An 18386-nucleotide genomic window follows, 5' to 3' on the forward strand; every position below is an offset into this window, starting at 1 on the left:
CCGATGTCCATGCGATATTGCAGAGTCGCGTTAGCCAACACAACCCCGCAACATCCAGAGCCTTAAGGAACTCCGGGCGGATCTCATCCACCCCCGGGGCCCTGCCACCGAGGAGCTTTTTGACCACCTCGGCGACCTCGTCCCCAGAGATTGGAGAGCCCAGCCCAGAGTCCCCATGCTCAGCTTCCTCAACAGAAGGCATGTTGGTGGGATTGAGGAGGTCTTCGAAGTATTCCGCCCACCGGCCCACAACGTCCCGAGTTGAGGTCAGCAGCGCACCATCCCCACTATAAACAGTGTTGGTGCTGCACTGCTTCCCCCTCCTGAGACGCCGGATGGTGGACCAGAATCGCCTCGAAGCCGTACGGAAGTCTGTCTCCATGGCCTCTCCAAACTCCTCCCACGCCCGAGTTTTTGCCTCAGCGACAACCCGAGCCGCATGCCGCTTCGCCTGCCGGTACCTATCAGCTGCTTCTGGAGTCCCACAGGCCAAAAAGGCCCGGTAGGACTCCTTCTTCAGCTTGACAGCATCCCTCACCGAAGGTGTCCACCAACGGGTTCGAGGGTTGCCGCCGCGACAGGCACCAACAACCTTGCGGCCGCAGCTCCGATAGGCCGCCTCGGCAATGGAGGTACGGAACATGGTCCACTCAGACTCAATGTCCCCCATCTCCCCCGGAACGTGTTCGAAGTTCTGCCGGAGATGAGAGTTGAAGCTCCGTCTCACAGGGGACTCCGCCAGACGTTCCCAGCAGACCCTCACTACACGTTTGGGCCTGCCAGGTCTGACCGGCTTCCTCCCCCACCACCGGAGCCAACTCGTCACCAGTTGGCTCCGGTGACGAGCCAACTGGTGAGGTGCGGAGCTGTCAGTGGACAGCTCCGCACCTCTCTTCACCCGAGTGTCCAAGACATACGGCCGCAAATCCGATGAGACGATGACAAAGTCAATCATCGAACTGCGGCCTAGGGCGTCCTGGTGCCAAGTGCACATATGGACGCCCTTATGCCTGAACATGGTGTTCATGATGGACAATCCGTGACGAGCACAGAAGTCCAACAACAGAACACCGCTTGGGTTCAGATCGGGGGGGCCGTTCCTCCCAACCACGCCTCTCCAGGTCTCACTGTCATTGCCCACGTGAGCGTTGAAGTCTCCCAGTAGAACAAGGGAGTCCCCAGGAGGGGCACTCTCCAGTACCCCTCTAAGGACTCCAAGAAGGGTGGGTAATCTGAACTGCCGTTCGGCCCGTAAGCACAAACAACAGTCAGAACCCGTCCCCCCACCCGTAGGCGGAGGGAGGCTACCCTCTCGTTCACCGGGGTGAACCCCAACGTACAGGCGCCCAAATGGGGGGCAACAAGTATGCCCACTCCAGCCCGGCGCCTCTCACCGTGGGCAACTCCAGAGTGGAAGTACGTCCAGCCCCTCTCAAGGAGACTGGTTCCAGAACCAGAGCCATGCGTCGAGGTGAGGCCGACTATTTCTAGCCGGAACCTCTCAGCCTCGCACACTAGCTCCGGCTCCTTCCCCACCAGAGAGGTGACGTTCCACGTCCCAAGAGCCAGCTTCTGCAGCCGAGGATCAGACCGCCAGGGTCCCCTCCCTTGGCTGCCGCCCATAGCACAATGCACCCGACCCCTTTGGCCCCTCGGACAGGTGGTGAGCCCATCGGAAGGGGGACCCACGTCTCCTCTTCGGGCTGAGCCCGGCCGGGCTCCGTGGGTAAAAGCCCGGCCACCAGGCGCTCGCCATCGTGCCCCACCTCCAGGCCTGGCTCCAGAGTGGGGCCCCGGTGACCCGCGTCCGGGCGAGGGAAAACGCAGTCCAAAGTTCGTATTCATCATAGGGGTCTTCGGGCTGCACTTTGTCTGGTTCCTCACCTAGGACCTGTCTGCCTTGGGTGACCCTACCAGGGGCATAAAGCCCCAGACAGCATAGCTCCTAGGATCATTGGGACACTCAAACCCTTCCACCACGATAAGGTGGCAGCCCAAGGAGAGGCACTTTACCAACTAATCTACTGTTTAGTCCCTCACAACAGATCCGTTTTTTTTTTTTTTTTTGGGAGGGGGGTGTAAATAAATATTAAATGCAGTGCAGTTAGGTTAAATGTATTTCTGGTTTTTCATTTGTGAATACAAATGCACACCACAATTTCTTAAAAAAAAAAAAAACAACAAACATTTCTGAAACTATGCACAATTTTCTTTCCACTTCACAATATTATGCTGCTTTGTATTTGAAATGGTGATATGGGACAAATATCAAACATTATAAAAGCTTTTTCAGGGTTTTTTTTGTTGAATAAATATTCTCCCTGCTGCTCATGTTTTAGGAGTTTAGTGAAATATCAGCTTCAGTATCTAGTTTACCTTTCAGAATCTGACAAAAATCTTGTCTGATTCAATGTTTTATGAGTTTCCTCCCACAAAAAAAAACACACACACACACACAACGGAAGTCTTTTTAAGGACAAAATAATAATTACAGAATTCTGACTGTGCAACATTGGGTCAGGATCTGTCCTCTTTCCTCCCTCGAAACGAGGAGTAAAAAACAAACCCTGCAGCAGTATGCGTTTAAGGCACATTTGATTCCTGCTGTGAGAGAAGGTAGCAGTGGGCTTGAATGATAAAATTGCGTTGTCAAGGTAACAGGTTGTTCTGAAGACTGCAAATATGTCATGTTGGTGATGCTCCCATACAATATTTCCCCCACACCCACCACCGCTGCAGCTCCCCAATTGCAGGAGCGAACCACGCGGGCTCTGCTGTCTCACAGCCGGCCAGGTGACTGCAGATGTAATGTCCTTTGCATTCATAATTCACAGCTCTCTAATAGCTGCTCCATCTTCATCAACATCGCTGAGATTATTCTCTGCAGATCTCATTTGCAAAAGCCAAATTGTGGCTGTCGGAAACCTTCAGGTGGCTCGGCGATTTCTCTCGAGTGATGAATGAGAGAAGAGGTGGAAAGTGCTGGAGAATAGAGATGCACTGAGGCACCCTTTAACATGGCTCCTGAAGTAACCATGGATACCTCTATTTCATGGATGGAGTAATTTTAGCTGGAGTGGGATCTGAGAGAAATGTATCACTGTTCTCTCCATGTCAGCTATTATCATGTCTTTCAGCTCGACGTCATGTTGCACGCTGTATGGTTGGGTTTTTTTTTTTTTTGGGGTTTTTTTTTTTTGAGCACAAACATTCTGGACGTGTCACAGTTTGGAGGATTTGCTCATGTGCGTTGTTTTGTAAAAGCAGGCTGCAAATTGCAACAGACACGCAAGCTCATATATGAGCTTGTGCTGTTCCGCAAAAGCAAAAGTGAGATTTGGGGTGAAGAAGGGAGAAAATCCCAGCCGTAACAATCATCATTTTACATCCAAAACATTTCCTGAAACAGCCATGTTTCTGTGTATTTTCAGGTGTTTAAACGAGAGGGGAGACGAGGATGCAACCATCACATAATCAAGAGGAGATGTATATATGATAAAAATAAAAAATACAGAGCTATTCTCGTTCAAAGCACAAGAGGCTCGACTTTTAGTGAATCTGAGAGGCAGAACACTTATCTAGATAACCGCAGCAGACTGATAAATGCTCCTGAAATTGTTCTTTTTTTGTTAATTTTATTGGAGATGGGATTCAAAAAGTGCATCAGTGAGATGAAAGAAAGTGACGCCACTAGACTAACGAATTCCCAATTCTGGTGCATTTGGAAGATTGTCTTTTTGTCAAAAGAAAAAGTAATGCAAAGTATACATGTAGTTTGTTTCTTTTAAATTGTAATATTACATTCCTGCATCCAAATAATAATAATAATAATAATAATAATAATAATAATAATAATAATAATAATAATAATAATAATAATACAAAAAGGTCTGCGTTGTTTTGAAACATTTAAATGCTCGTGTTTTCAGGCGTGTGTGCTAATGTAAGCAGGACACATCTGCATTCATACCGCACAAAATATTTACATAGCGGATACGGATGATGAACGTCTCCTTCTGCCATAACTCAGCCCTGTCTGATGCTCTCTGGCTCCATCTACCGGCTGAATTTAGCAACTACACGCTCAAACAAAGTTCACGCCTGAACTGCAGCAAAAATTTAGAGACAGCGCCAAGCTCTCAGGACTGCGCGGATTCACTGACATTCAGTTTGACCTAATATTTTAGGGTTTTTTAAACCTCCTACTGATAAAGAAGCACAATACACCAAAGACATGCTGACCGGAAGAGACCCAATTTAAACGCTGAGTCTTGTTACCTTCGTACCATCCACAGCACTGTAGCCATCTGCATTTACTCTGTTTACACCTGGATGATTCTAACACTTGCTTCATGATCTGACACATTTAGGTGTGACCAAGAAAAATAAATAAATAAAAATAATGTCGATTACATGTTTCAAGTGTGATCAAGTTTTCTGAGTGATAAGAGGGAAAAGACAGAGTCAGTGTGAGAGAGAGAGAGAGAGAGAGAGAGAGAGAGAGAGAGAGAGAGAGAGAGAGAGAGAGAGAGAGAGAGAGAGAGAGAGACTCCAAAGGTCCAAAGTTTTTTTCTCAGGAAAAACTTTGGACCTGTAGCAGTTTGTATTAGTGTCATTTTTCAGAGCAATTTTCCCAGAATATCCAAGAAGTCCACTGTGCGCTAATCACCGTTTATATAATCCAATTAACAGAGTAAGATTTTTTCAAAATAAATGAGAACCCAATTTTCTCTCCCTCGTCGTTAAGATGAACTGCTGAGTGTGAGGTGCTATCATTTTTTAAACATGTTCTGTAGGGATTTATTAATTGGCTGCAAAATCGTTAGAATTTGTAACAGAAAAAAAATCCACCAAAATAATATTTTATGTAAAGATCTATAAAAATAAAATTAAAACAGATTATTTATATGTGATGACTTTCAGTCCAACAGACACTCTAATTAAAGTCCCTTCAGGTCAAAAGGATGCGGCGAAAATGTCAAAAAGTAGTTTTCAGCAATGGTTAGGTTGCAATAAATCTAAAGTGTTACATAGAGAAAAGAAAGAAATTTACTCAAATGTTAACTTTTTTTCTCAAACATTACACAGAGCTTTGCAAATGTATTCCATCAACGTTTCACCACCACACGCAACCTAATGCATAATTGAACAGTAGAAGGAAAATGTGAGGTGGTTCTTAACTTTTTCTTTTCTTTTCTTTTGCTCTGGGTGTTACTTATGATGGCATTTTTGTATCAGTTTTGTATCCCTGGAGAGAGTGAAATATTTGCCCAAACTCTTGTCAGACTGAATGGAGGGCAACTGCAAATATCAGTTTTCCAGTCTTGCCAAAAACAAAGCCGTTTTAACACAAAAACAAGCAAGCAGGTGTTGACACCCTGAACAATAAGCTGCAGATTATTATTTCTGAAGAAGCCGACAGATCGTTAATTGGAAGGATAATGTGTGGTTAAAAAAACAAAACGAACACAGAGCTAACCTCGGGACAAATCTGGACAAAATTAGCTGCTCCTAGTTGTAAAACTGATGCCTTGTTGCTATGGACGCGCCTCCTAACAGCTGTCCAAAAGTTGGAGCAAAAATCCTTCCAGCTGCACCGAACCCAAGACGAGAGGTGACTGAGGAGCTGTCTAAAAGAAAAAAAAAAGCCTGAAGAAAACTCTGCAAAGAGAGAAAATAAGAACAAACACAAATGAGCTTTTCTAGGTGGCAGCAAGTAAGAGTAACTTTGTCAATTTGTTTTGAATTTCTTTCTTTTAAAATTTTTTTTTCCTCTGTTTCTGACAAAAAACTATCACTATGCTGGATCAGTGTTCTCTGGTTTTGAATACCTTGCAGCTGGAAGGATTTTTGTTGATACTTTTTCCACTTCTGGGCTTTTGTTATGATGCATAACCAGGGCAACCAGATGGTTTACAACTGGAGCTGGTTAACATCACAAAAGTGCAAATGATACCTTAACTGCACCCAAAAATCCCAGATGAGTTGAAAAGGTGGCGCTGCGAATCAGGAGTAAAGAGGAGAGAAAGAAATTCAAACTGTGTCTTCTGAAGCAAAAATGTTATCAAACAAACTGGATTCATAGAATCAAGAAAATTATATGGACAACCCTGAGCATCCCTCTTCTTAATCTGTGATACAACAACAGGGTGTCCTCAGTCAGAGGCTTCTGCAGATGTGCAGGAATACGCACTGCTACAGGAGAATATTCCTGCTCACAGTCATCAGAATCTACAACAAGATTTTTGAAAACACTTAATGTTCAAGGACCCAAGAATTCAAGGACTTTTTTGTTGCCATTCGAGCTCACAGGATGTTTCAGCCCAGTTTAAGAAGCCTGATAAGTAAATAAAAAAAGAAAGAAAGAAAGAAAATACGTAAATAAATAGATAAATAATTACATTAATAAAAGAGTACATAGATTTATAAAGAGTATAATTTAACTGACGATGCTGCAACATTAGTGATACAGTTCTAGGACATACATTACTTCATGCAAAAGTAGCGATGACAAGTTCATGGAAATAATTTTCAGTAAGATTTTGTTGTTTTATCTGCCAATAAACACGTTTTTTATTTTTTACTATTTTTATTATTTAATATAAACATTAAGTAAAATATTAAGGTGCTGTTTATGATAATCAAATATGTTCAGAAATAATTATATTCAATCCAATCTAACATATTAAGACGCACCATCAAATAAAAATAGTGGTAATTCCCTCTCTGCTGCATTTTATTTTCTAAGAAGGAAAGCGGAAGTTGCTTTGGACGTTTCCTGTCGCCTCCCTTATTTTCACCCCTGCTGCGTCAGTTAAGGCGTGTTCACGGATCCTGGTTCTTACTGACATTTTTGGAAGTCACGTAAAGGCTCGGACACAGGGCAAGTTTGTAAACCTCTCCAGCCACACGGTAACTACATCTTAAACACGGAGTGGTAGCAGGGACACTGCTGTTGACTCCTGTTTGTCCAGTTTTCCTTAGTTAGACGTCGGAGTTGGTGCGTTAGCTGAAGCTAAACTTAATTGGCTGCTTTGCGTCGGAACACTGTGTCTTAAACTTGCAGTTTCTCATTTGCAACTGTTTTTTTCGCTTAAGTTTAGACGGTTAGGTAAACCTCATTGGAGGATATAGATGACTAGCTAAAAAGCACCGTCTAGCCAGGCGATTCCTAACTTTTAGCCCAAACAAAATGTAACACCGTGTACATATTTGACTTGTGTTTAAGTGGTTGGTTTAGTTGCATTTTTTTCCCACCTCTGTGCGCGTCCGATGTAGTTTTTGCTTCCATAGCAGGAAGTGTTTGAAGGGGGTTGAGGGGCGTGTCTGCGGCTAATAGACTCGGAGGAAGGCAGAGGAAATTCTAGTTGTGACTAACGAGACCAACTGGTGGGACTGAGGAGCACAAACCGGTTACTGTTCGGTAAAGCAAAAATGTTCAAACAAGCACAAGAGTTGATTTGACGTGGTTTGTGTGGGGGGGTTTTAATTAATCGATCATTGGCACTTATGAGATCAAACATCTTGTATTCATTACTTTACTCACACCTTTGTTTTCAAACCCAACCGAGGCCTTAATTTTATGTTCTGCTGTTTTTGTTTTGTTGTTGTTGACAGAAGATGTTCTATCTCCGAAAAGTTGTCGGTGGCATCGTTGACGTTGTCAAGTGAGAATCTGAACATTTCATAGATGCAAATCTAAGCGTTGTTTGCGGTGTTAATGGCCATTTTCATCTCTGGTCTTTTTGCAGCAACATTGACCCCGAGCAGTTTGCGCCCTCAAATCCTGTAAGTCGGTGATAACATCATCCATACCTGCAATTTCCATGTGTTTTCTCATTCTTACCGTCTTTAATGTGTAAAAGGGAAAAAAATGTGTTGTAGGTTATTTAATAAATGTGAAGAGAAGAGGTTAATGCATCAAAATGTGCAAAACCTTTGCCTGTTTTTTTTGTTTTTCGACTTTAAGTACACAATGTTTATAGATGAAAATTGTGAGTTTCAACTCACAAAGTGAAGAAAACAATTATTCTATATTTGACCTGCTGGTCACTGATCCGAGCCAATCAAAGGGAGTCGATTTCTGGCTGCCCGATTGGTGCATTTCTAACCTGTGCCATATCTCTGTCCCACAGCCTCCTCCACGCCGGCCAACCGTTTACGCAGAGCAGCATGAAAACGACGAGGAAAAGCAGTTCCGCAGAGTCTTCCAGCAGCTTGCTGGAGATGTGAGCGTCTCATCTTTATTTCTCTTTTATTTTATTTTTGTTACACCTTGATGACACCGTCTCCTTCTGTTTCTCACAGGACATGGAGGTGAGCCCTACTGAGCTGATGAACATCCTGAACCGGATCATCTCAAAGCGTAAGCACCGCTTCTGTTTGTTGCATTGAAAGCTCTCGCGTGTGTGTGTTCACTTTAACTCTTCAGACTCCTGTTGAGACGACGGTCTGAACAGTTCATTTGTGCGTCAGAGAATCCGTCCCTTAAAAGATTTTTGTCCAACGATCATTTACTCTCGTTTTAGATGGAGACCTGAAGACGGATGGCTTCAGCATCGAATCCTGCAGGAGTATGGTGGCAGTCATGGACGTATCCTTTCTGTCACGTGTCGTCTGTAAATATTAATGGATGTAGTTTGTTTTCTGTAAATACTAATAAGAAGTCTCAAGATCGGAAGTAAGGTTGAAGCCGGAGAACTTTTGGACATTCTGCTTGATTTTCCTCAACACGGTTTCAGTCGGACAGCACCGGGAAACTTGGCTTCCATGAATTCAAACAGCTGTGGAACAACGTAAAGAAATGGCAGGTCGGTGCAGCACAGCTTGTCGGACACAAAGGAATGCAGCAGAGATGAACTCTGTATCATCTGATTTGAATGAACGGCGTGCCAAAAATCCCCGTTAATTTAAATTTGTTTTGAATACATATCCGAGATGAATCCAGCTACTAGGACAGACGGCTGCTTTTCCTACATATGTCTGGATTAAAGCAATTGTGTCTAATTACTTTTGTTTTTTTCAGAGACATCTTTGATGGTTCTTCTCTTTCTAGGTTGAGCTGACTAACTACGAAACGGTGCTGGCATAAGTGCCCTAAATATTTGCGTTGTTTCTGTTTAGGGCGTGTACAAGCAGTATGACGCCGACCGCTCAGGTCTCATCGGTGCAGACGAGCTGCCGAACGCGTTCAAAGCTGCAGGTGAGGATTCAGAGTACAGCGACATGAAAACATGCACACACCTCATTGCTTTCCTCCGTCTTGGGATTATTTATGATTTTTTTTGTCCCTTGCTTAGGCATAAATGTGTAACAATTTCTATACTTAAAAAAAACTTTCATAAATACAAAATGAAGACTTTTTTTTAATGTTAATTTAGTTTATTCGGAGAAAAAAAAATCCAAAGCGTTAAGCGCCACACCTGGCTCTGTGGAGAACTGTTTGTTTCACTCTGGGTGGAAATGATCAGCTGCAGTTGATTAAAGCAACAGTCAGTCTTTTGAGAATGAATGAACCATGTAAGGTCAGACCACAACCCTGGAGTCAAGTCCAAACTTTGACTAGAGAACCCTAGAACAAAACCGGTTAGAGGCTCAAAAGATTTGACTGTGAAGGTTCAGCTTCCAGTGCAATCCTATGCAGACAGCAATGGAAGGCCTTGTATGTAAGGATTTTCATTTTAGAATGGCCTAGTCAAAGTCTAGACCTAAATCCAGTAGAGTATGTCAAGTTGATTTTATGTTGCTGAACTTGTTTCAAAGAAATTTGAACCAACGCTTCACCCTGCAGATGTCTCCAAAAGTGTATCGTACGAGACAATCTGTGGAAAAAAAATGGAGCTCTTCTGCCTTCTCGCAGTGCTAACTAGAAACGGCCAATCAGAGCCAGGAGGAGGGTCTCAGCACTGTCAATCATGCTTGTGCAGTGACAGTGCTGCTCACCAATGCTGATGCATAAAATGCATACAATGTATAAAACGAACAGCAGAGGCTTTATGCGAGATTCCGGTGCGTTCGTTCGTTTGTCGGTGCAGCTCCATGGTAACGGACTGGTTTGATCTGTGCGTCTCCTCCTGCAGGCTTCCCCCTCAACGACCAGCTGTTCAATATGATCATCCGCAGGTATAGCGACGAAAGCGGCAACATGGACTTTGACAACTACATCGGCTGCCTCGTGAGGCTGGATGCGATGTGTCGTAAGTGGATCTGAGCCGATCGTCTTGACAGTTTAGCGGCTTTTATCGGGGCAACGAGTTGTGGTGTTGAAGCTTTACTTGATCTCCTGCAGGGGCCTTCCAAACCCTGGACAAAGACAAAAACGGGACTATCAAAGTGAATGTTCAAGAGGTAATTGAATCAAAAATATCAGTGGATTCAAGTTTTGTAGTTCAGTGACTTCATTATGTGGTTGTTGTCGTCATTGCAGTGGCTTCAGTTGACCATGTACTCCTGAGTCCTGGAGATGTCGCCCTCTTCCTCACCGGCTGGTTTTCTGAAATTACTCCTCTTTATCTAAGCACTTCAAAAATATTTTATCTAGATGTCCCCACAGCTTCCTGTGTTCCTCATTAGTTAGGAGCGCATGCATGCAGTTTTTTTCTGAGTAACGCATGTAGGTCAAACCTGCAAGCAGCATGGTCTCCATACCTGCAGTGTTTTGTTCCGAGACGGTCAGATGTGTGGTGGAGGGTTTGGCGGTCATGCTATGAAAAATTGACATTTTGTAAGATGCACTTGTTTTTTTGCAATCAAATTTCCTTTTCCATATTCATAAAAGCTTTTTTGGCATGTCTCTGGTGCTGTGTTGGTAAAAATAAGTTAGCAAGGTGAAGTGACAGCCCGGTTCAGCTTCGCCCGTTTATTTCTGCCAGTTTCACCTGTTTGAATTCTTCTTTGAGCTCTCTGGGCGTGTGTCAGCCTGAGTGACAACCCCATGTCTACCGCCGCTTTGTTTTGTTGGACCTGCTGGGTGTGGGAGGGTATTCCTTCAGCGGTTGAATGAATACTGCAACCTTGACCTGGCAAATTCCTAGAAATGCTCTATAAAGCCTCACCCTTGACACAACTTCCACTACTGAGACCATGTGTACGGTATGCAGGTCTCTAAGACCTATTGTGTAAAGTCAGATTTGTTAGAACCCTGCATTTGCGAAACCGGCTTTTAAGTGCAGTAATCACCAATTTTTAGTTGGACAACAGTGAGATGATGAAATTAAAATCTTTTAATCTCTGCCAAACTTCAAAACCCCTCAACTATCAAGACAACGATGTCCTTGTTAACCGATTGACTTTTTTTAGTCCAACAGTTCAACTTTTAATTGTAAATATTTGTTGAAACTGTCCTGTTATGATGGTAAGGAATAAGACAATCTGAAAAAATAAAAAAATCAAGCTCCTCTATTTGCTTCCAATGCAATCTAGAAACAACCAATCGGAGCCAGGAGGAGGGTCTTCACACCATCAACCACTGCTCCCTGTACCACCGCTCTCTATTATGCTGCAAGCTGTTGTGAATGCTTATGTTGGCTAGCATGGCCACCAACGATGGCGGATAAACGGTTTTCCTGTAACGGGAAGTTGTTTCTCTGCCAGCAGCACATTTAGCAGCAAGTATGCGATGCTGATTGACAGTGTTAAGACACTCCTCCTGGCTCTGATTGGGGATTTTTATTTTTTTTTACTTCAGATAGCAATAGAGGCTTAGGAAAGAGGGTGATCTTTCTCATAACATACCGTCACGTCATGGTGACAGTTTTAACAAATATATAAAGATTTTTCATAAGTTACATACTGCACATGTAAGGGCTTAAAATAAATTGGTGAAAGGTAACACATTCTGAATGTATCGAAATTATAACCCCAAGCCTTTCTCTACAGTGAGCGAATCTAGTATCGCTCGTCTTGGTACGCAGGGTTTTAAACGTCAATTCTGTTAGAACAGCGCACGCACTTTCTGCTTCCTCTCACTTTACGCATTACTTCAGCTGTGGTAAAATGTGCACCAGGTTTTGTCAGCACAATGAATTATGCGAGTCAATTATGTGCCTCTAATGCACGCTAAAAGGTTGTTGCCATGTAGTTAGAATTCCGCTCATTTAACTGTTACTGAATGTGCTGCTGTCCAATAAATGCCTGTGCCATGTTTGGAATAAAACTTGTTTCATAGTCGTCTTTCCTTGTGTGTTGTAGATTGAATTCTCACGCTCAGCCACAGAATGGTAAAATGTCAAAATAAGCATTATTGAATTAAAACATGGTTCCCTTTTATATCGTGTTTAAAATATGCTGGGCAGTTAAAACTTTTTCTTAATGTTTATATAAAAAATTAACAAAAAAAACCCTATTTAACAGCAAAATCAGGGTAAACATCTCCATGACTCTTCATCTAACTTGCGTCCATAAAAAAAAAAAATTCTTAGCCTGCATTTCATTTCCGTTTCCTGGTCATCCATGCAACACTGAAGAAGAATTAAACATGTTTCCTCCAACCAGCAATTTACACTTAAATGGCATATTTGAACTGCTGTTCTAGAGATGTATTGATGTTGCTTGCTCTGTATTTTAGCAATAGCGTCCTAATATCCCCATCCCCTTTCAGTTCAGTGAGGTTTGAAATGCTTTTTATTTGCATGCTGCAGCTTTTCTGTCGGGGCCGAGTTTCTGGCCAATCAAAAGTCGCCAACAACCTAAATAAGTGTCCCCCACCCCTTTTTTTATTTTCTGTACTTTAGTTTAATTATCGTTGAAAAACTTCAAATATACTACTGATTTTTAATGAAAATCCCCCAAAGTATTCATGGAAAAGAGGAAACCTAGTTAAATTCTGAGCGCTCCTTCAAAATAAAACACTCCAAGCCAGTGGATAAAATAGATTTTACTGGACAACAAAACATAATTAGGAATAATAACAAAACAAGCGGTGGTATATATAATCAAATTCGATGTAAATGATATAAAATTGTCGGGTATACGTTACAATTTCATAAAGCTTTACTTTGGAAGCCGCTGATGTTAACCGGAAATAATTTATATAACGTTAGCTTTACGCAGGCTAGCTTGACTTCCTATCCAGTGGAAAAGGAAGTTTTTTCCTCACGTTTCTTAATAAATTGTGCCTTCTTTATCTTGAAGGTAAGTTCATCGCTCAGTTAGTTATGCTTGCGATAAGAATACGACATGTAAACTGTGGTTGCATGCGGAAACTACATCATTAGCTGCCAGGTAAGGTAGCTAGCCTACAGTGCAGGGAGCTAGCTTCGTGGGTTGTTGTTGTGCAACAGAAAATGAACGCCTGCTTGGTGTTTATTGTTTTGAAAGAAGCTCAATAAGCCTCAGCGCTTCTAATCACGAAAAATAAAGACGTTTTCTTGAAACCAACCTGAGGTCTGGATGGATGTCGCATGTTTAAACACATCGTCCATTGTTCTGAGCTAACGACAAGGTTCAACACCCCCGTGGTTTATTTGTGCTGTCCATTAATGCATGTAAGCATTTTTAGTTAGCCGCTTTCTTTTTCACTGAGCATTTAAGCAATCATCTACTCGTTGCTGTGCATCCACATATCAGTGCAGCTCTGTGATAAAAATCCCTCAGCTCTGCAGAATCGTTGCTCCATAAAGCTGCCCTGAAAACCAGCCAACCGTTTCTGCTCATTCAATCCAGTTAAAAAGCCGTCTCTATGCTATTTTACAAAAAGTGATGGTCTCTATATACACGACATTTGATTTAACATGCAGCCTGTAAGAGAAAAAATGTCTGTCTTATTGGGGGAAATGTTCTATAACCTGACTATGGTGTGTAAGCCATGTTGAAGCACCTTTTTAGCTTGTTCGCCTTTGAATTAGCCTCCCGCCACCATTATAGTGAATCCGAACACTACAAACTGCTCCGTTCACACTAGTCAAGAGCGTAGTTTACAACAAGCATACAAAGGAGAGCTTTCCACTTTAGTGCTGCGTTCCGGTTACCTCGGAAGTCAGAACTCGGTGCTGGGTTTGACGTCACACCCGAAGTAACAACGTCCCGGTTAAAAAGTCGGGATTTCAACATGGCGGCGCCCATACATTGTTCGCATTAACTCTTACGAGCATCATTTTAAAGTTGACATTCCATAAACAAGCCCAACTTGTAGTTAATTGTAGAGTTGTAGGAGCTACACGCAGCATTGACTTTATACGCACTCTTACAAGTGTCTCTCTCTTGAACTAAAGATGTTTCCATCACAGCTTACTACTGTTGATCCTAGGAGCGGCCATATTGAAACGCGAAGCTGGGCTGACAAGTCGTAACTGTGGTTTACTGTAGTTGGAGTTGCTCCCGCTTTCCCAGTGGGAAGCCTTCCAACTTCAGAGGGTGTTACAATTGATTTTTCAGACTTTGAAACACAACTGGAACGCAGCATTAGAAATGGATTTGTATGGAAGACAATAAGAGTCAATAAAAAAAAAGTTTGACTTTAACCTCATAATATTAATTCTGATATAGGTTGACACTTTGGAGCAACCAGACAGATTTGAGTTGTGCAGGAAGAGAAATAACTTTCAATTCTGATTAAAGTCAGAATTGATTTTCTTTTCTTGGCCCTATTTCTGTCCATAGATCTGTTACCACAGGCTTTCATAACAGGACAATGATGTTTTTAGGTACGGGGGATTTCTCAGACTGTCGATTATTAACAGTTCAAAGTTGATGTCAGTTTTTATAAGAAACATTTAGTCGTGTCTTTGAAAGCTGAAGATCAAGGGGCATCGAAATGTTTCATCGTCACAATGAGTTGAAGCATATGCATTAAAAACCCAGATGCAGATTTGATTGCAGGTTTTTTTAGCGTGAATTGTTCAGAATATGTCACATTAAAGGTTTCTAATTTTATATAAATCACAAAGTGGATGCACTTCTCTGGCATTTTCTTCTGCTTGGCTGTCCAGCAGACTGTAGCTGCTGGGGAAGCCTTACAGAGGCCAAGCAGCAGCTGGAGTTATTGGGACTGGGTGGACAGGATGTCTTCTCCGGTGTACTACAACCACGACAGCGCTGTCCGCTTCAAGAAGAGAAAAGCTCGTTTTTCTTTCAGTGAAGTCCACGTCCTGCTGGATGAAGTGAGGAAGAACCGTTCAGTGGTTGTGGGTACGTGCGTGTTTGTGTTCTCCGTTTTGTGACGAGGGCGTGTTTTTAGGTTCTGAATCGGCTTCGAAGCTAACGCAAATCTCTTACTTTTTTTTTTTTTTCTTTTTCAAAGGCAAATTCAACCGAGGAATACCGACCGACTCAAAGAAGCGCACCTGGGCGGAGATTACGGCACGCGTCAACGATATCGGGGAGTGCCAACGGGAGGTCATAGAGGTCATCAAGAAATGGTCCGACCTGAAGTGCGACACCAAGCGCAAAGTGGCGGCCATGCGGTCGGGGACCGTGCCCAACAGGGGACTCAACTCGCGTCTCTCCCGAGACCTCACTCAGACGGAGAAGATAGTCCTTCAGATACTGGAGATGGACGAAGACGACCAGAGCACCGGAGAGTGCGGTCCGCTGGGGGACGACGACGACGTTCCCGAGGAAGAGGAGGAGATGGAAGAGGAGGACATGATGGGAATGCAGAGTTCTCCCAACGGCGGGGGGGACATGTCGTCCATGCCGCCGCCGCCAACTTCCTACGGTATGAACGACCTGAGGAGTTCAGCTGGAAAAGATGAAATTTATGCAGGACAAAAAAAAAAAGAAAAGTCTAAACTTTTCCACGTCACCTTCATCAGAAAGCGCTCAAGTCACGGCTGAAGGGTTTGGCAGACACGCAAATGTTTTGTGGTTTGAGATTTTCAGGAAACTTTTAAAACGTGTCTGTGATATATCTGAGGAACGGTTAAAGCATTTGAAAAACGTTGAGACTTTTATCAACACGTCAAAATTGTGAGAGCAGTCAACAACTAAACATGATTAATTTATGCGTATTTGATTCTAATCTCTGTAAATCTCTCTATCATGTGTAATGGTGGCCGATATTTGTTATTTCAATACTTGGAATCTGATCAGTTTATTGGTTTCTCTTTCTCCATGTCATTAACTAGTGATTATTTTAGTAATAAATTATTCTAGTGACTAATTGGATAAAAAACTGACACATTTTGCAGGTTTTTCATTTAACCACTTTTTTATACAACTTTGCAAAAGTTATACACTGCTCAAAAAAATAAAGGGAACACTTAAACAACACAATATAACTCCAAGTAAATCAAACTTCTGTGAAATCAAACTGTCCACTTAGGAAGCAACACTGATTGACAACAGGGACCCTCGTCGGGTCAATCAGTGTTGCTTCCTAAGTGGACAGTTTGATTTCATAGAAGTTTGACTTACTTGGAGTTATATTGTGTTGTTTAAGTGTTCCCTTTATTTTTTTGAGCAGTACATTTTACTGCCAAAAATGCAACAACACATAATAATTGCTTTATGGTGTAGGGCTGATCTGTTGATTATGCAAAAGGAGGAGGAGTAGATTTTTTTTTTCTATTTGCAAAATTTGAATCGACTGAAACTAAAACTGCCACTTGAGTTCTGAGTAGAATATATTTACAGAAAGTTTTTTTTATTTTTTTTATCTTAAATTCAAAATGTATACATTTGTACAGTTTTGACTTACTACTCTGGGTGTGTTGTTCTTTCAGCAAATTGCTTTTTTTTTCTTTTTTAATCTGATTACCAAATTAGTTGATTATTTCAATACAGTTAATACGATTAATCGTTTATTGTGGACTCTCCAATAAGCTGGGCATCTGCTGAATTCAATGTATGAGCTACTTCTCAGTGAAGGTAGAGGAGCGATGCTGCGATGACTTCCTTAAGCCGGAGTTTCAGAAAGCAGGAGTTTTTAAAGGGACAGAGGCCCAATTTCAAGGCGTTAAATTGAGAAGTAAAATTTCTTCAAAGCCATGTATGAGATGTAGCATTTTTAGAATAGCTGAAGTTAGCAGAGTTACTTGTTTATGCTATAAAGTGGCACTAAATGTCTGGAGAATACATAATACTGCCCCTTTAAGGGAAGCTGTCAGAACAAAACCTTCAACAGTGACTGCCATAACTCTTTTCCGTGACTTTGCTTCTTTGTGAAGATGGGACTTATTGGATTTTCAGCTGCTTGTTTTAAAATGCATGACAGCTGCTTTAAACCTTCTAGGGGACTCATCACAGCCAGCTTATGATATGCAGTATGAGATCCCCCCAACAGAAGGTGATTAGGATTTCTCTCTTCTCTTAAACATTTAGACAACATTCAAATACGTTTTCATAATCTCTCGCTAACGAAAGGATTAACATTTCCCTTTTTTTTGTTTTTTTTTGTTTCCTTTGCAATCAAGATACCGAAACCCCATTCGGAGATTCGGACGACGACCAGAGAGAAGACGTGCCTCCCTCCAATCAGCCAGGAAAATCCGCCGAAGCGCACCAAGTGAACAACGGCGTCCATAAACACGTCCAGCCGCCGATGTCCGCCGGTGCTGCGGCTCCGGCCCCAGCCCCGGCTCCGTCGCCGGCGGTCACGCTCCCCGCGGCGGCGCACAACTCCAGGGACAGCCTGCTGCAGAACGCCGCCCTGAGCCTGCAGGAGCAGCACGCCACCAACATGCTGCTGGAGACGGTGTCACGCTCCCTGGAGCTGCTGGCCGAGTCGGTGCAGCAGCTGGCGGAGACGCAGCAGGAGTTTGTGCGCGAGTCGCTGCAGCTGCAGCGGGAGACGGTGCAGGTGCTCAGAGACTTCACAGGTGGAGCCATCGCCCTCATGCACGACAAACTGAACGGACGGCCGGCGTTATAACACGACCCAGAGAGAGGTCGGCGAGCCATGACACTGACTTTTTGCTCGGCCCTCAGGTGCAGGAACATGAAGTTCTGTTGGTTGGCAGGTCTGCTTACTGTACTTTATTTCGAAACTTTATTGGTACAAACAGAAATAGGACCATAGAGTTTTGTTTTTTCTTTTTAATTTGCTACTGAAGGTGGGATTCCTCCTGCCTCGTTTTTCTAAATTAAGCCTCTCTTTTGAAACTTTTACTTTAACACGATAATGGTAAGATAAAAGACAGAGAAAAGGGTGATTTATTTTAAGAAAAATCTTCTCGTCATTTTGTGTGCTGTTTTGCTGTAACCTTCCTTTGCCTCGGTGTCTGGAGATTACCACATGTACTGTGATGGTTGAGTGGCCGTCTGCACCTGACCATCATATGGTCCTTATGTCTAGGAGCTGAATAAGCTGGTATTAGATGCATTGAAAAGAACTATATGCTAAGAGTTTGTGGCTGTCTGTTTTTTTATATTACGCACAAACACTTGAATTAAAAGGTTCCGATGAGTTCTTTTGAATAAGGAATAAACCCAACATGTAGAAAACCGAA

General features: G+C 42.8%; 2 protein-coding genes across 5 annotated transcripts; both read left to right on the top strand.

The window, feature by feature from the left end:
- Positions 1 to 6759: 6759 nt before the first annotated feature.
- On the top strand, positions 6760 to 12171 carry capns1a (calpain, small subunit 1 a). Of its 2 annotated transcripts, none has more exons than XM_008428337.3 (11): positions 6760 to 6912; positions 7618 to 7667; positions 7752 to 7788; positions 8136 to 8228; positions 8308 to 8365; positions 8529 to 8593; positions 8742 to 8810; positions 9124 to 9202; positions 10080 to 10196; positions 10289 to 10347; positions 10427 to 12171. In XM_008428337.3, exons 2-11 carry the CDS (start codon positions 7621 to 7623, stop codon positions 10451 to 10453), a joined length of 651 nt encoding a protein of 216 aa, XP_008426559.1. In that variant the 5' UTR covers positions 6760 to 6912; positions 7618 to 7620; the 3' UTR covers positions 10454 to 12171. The 2 variants fall into 2 exon arrangements, with proteins under 2 accessions (XP_008426559.1, XP_017164179.1); XM_017308690.2 differs by having other exon boundaries at positions 6772 to 6912; positions 7621 to 7667.
- Positions 12172 to 12945: 774 nt separating this feature from the next.
- On the top strand, positions 12946 to 18386 carry LOC103476191 (uncharacterized). Of its 3 annotated transcripts, none has more exons than XM_008428338.3 (5): positions 12946 to 13131; positions 14928 to 15126; positions 15239 to 15655; positions 17171 to 17224; positions 17352 to 18386. In XM_008428338.3, the coding sequence occupies exons 1-5, from the start codon at positions 13009 to 13011 to the stop codon at positions 17807 to 17809; spliced, it is 1251 nt and encodes a 416-aa protein (XP_008426560.1). In that variant the 5' UTR covers positions 12946 to 13008; the 3' UTR covers positions 17810 to 18386. The 3 variants fall into 3 exon arrangements, with proteins under 3 accessions (XP_008426560.1, XP_008426561.1, XP_008426562.1); XM_008428339.3 differs by having other exon boundaries at positions 12947 to 13131; positions 14931 to 15126; XM_008428340.3 differs by lacking the exon at positions 17171 to 17224 and having other exon boundaries at positions 12948 to 13131.

Source organism: Poecilia reticulata, chromosome 14 (assembly GCF_904066995.2).
Source record: "Poecilia reticulata chromosome 14, P_reticulata-male-v2, whole genome shotgun sequence".
Taxonomy (NCBI): domain Eukaryota; kingdom Metazoa; phylum Chordata; class Actinopteri; order Cyprinodontiformes; family Poeciliidae; genus Poecilia; species Poecilia reticulata.

Coding starts and splice junctions, on each gene's coding strand:
- capns1a (XM_008428337.3), top strand. CDS start 7,621: ATGTTCTATCTCCGAAAAGTTGTCGGTGGCATCGTTGACGTTGTCAA. Junction 7,789..8,135: donor AGTTTGCGCCCTCAAATCCT/GTAAGTCGGTGA, acceptor TCTGTCCCACAG/CCTCCTCCACGCCGGCCAAC. Junction 8,229..8,307: donor TCCAGCAGCTTGCTGGAGAT/GTGAGCGTCTCA, acceptor TGTTTCTCACAG/GACATGGAGGTGAGCCCTAC.
- LOC103476191 (XM_008428338.3), top strand. CDS start 13,009: ATGTTAACCGGAAATAATTTATATAACGTTAGCTTTACGCAGGCTAGC. Junction 13,132..14,927: donor GTGCCTTCTTTATCTTGAAG/GTAAGTTCATCG, acceptor TTGGCTGTCCAG/CAGACTGTAGCTGCTGGGGA. Junction 17,225..17,351: donor TGAGATCCCCCCAACAGAAG/GTGATTAGGATT, acceptor TTTGCAATCAAG/ATACCGAAACCCCATTCGGA.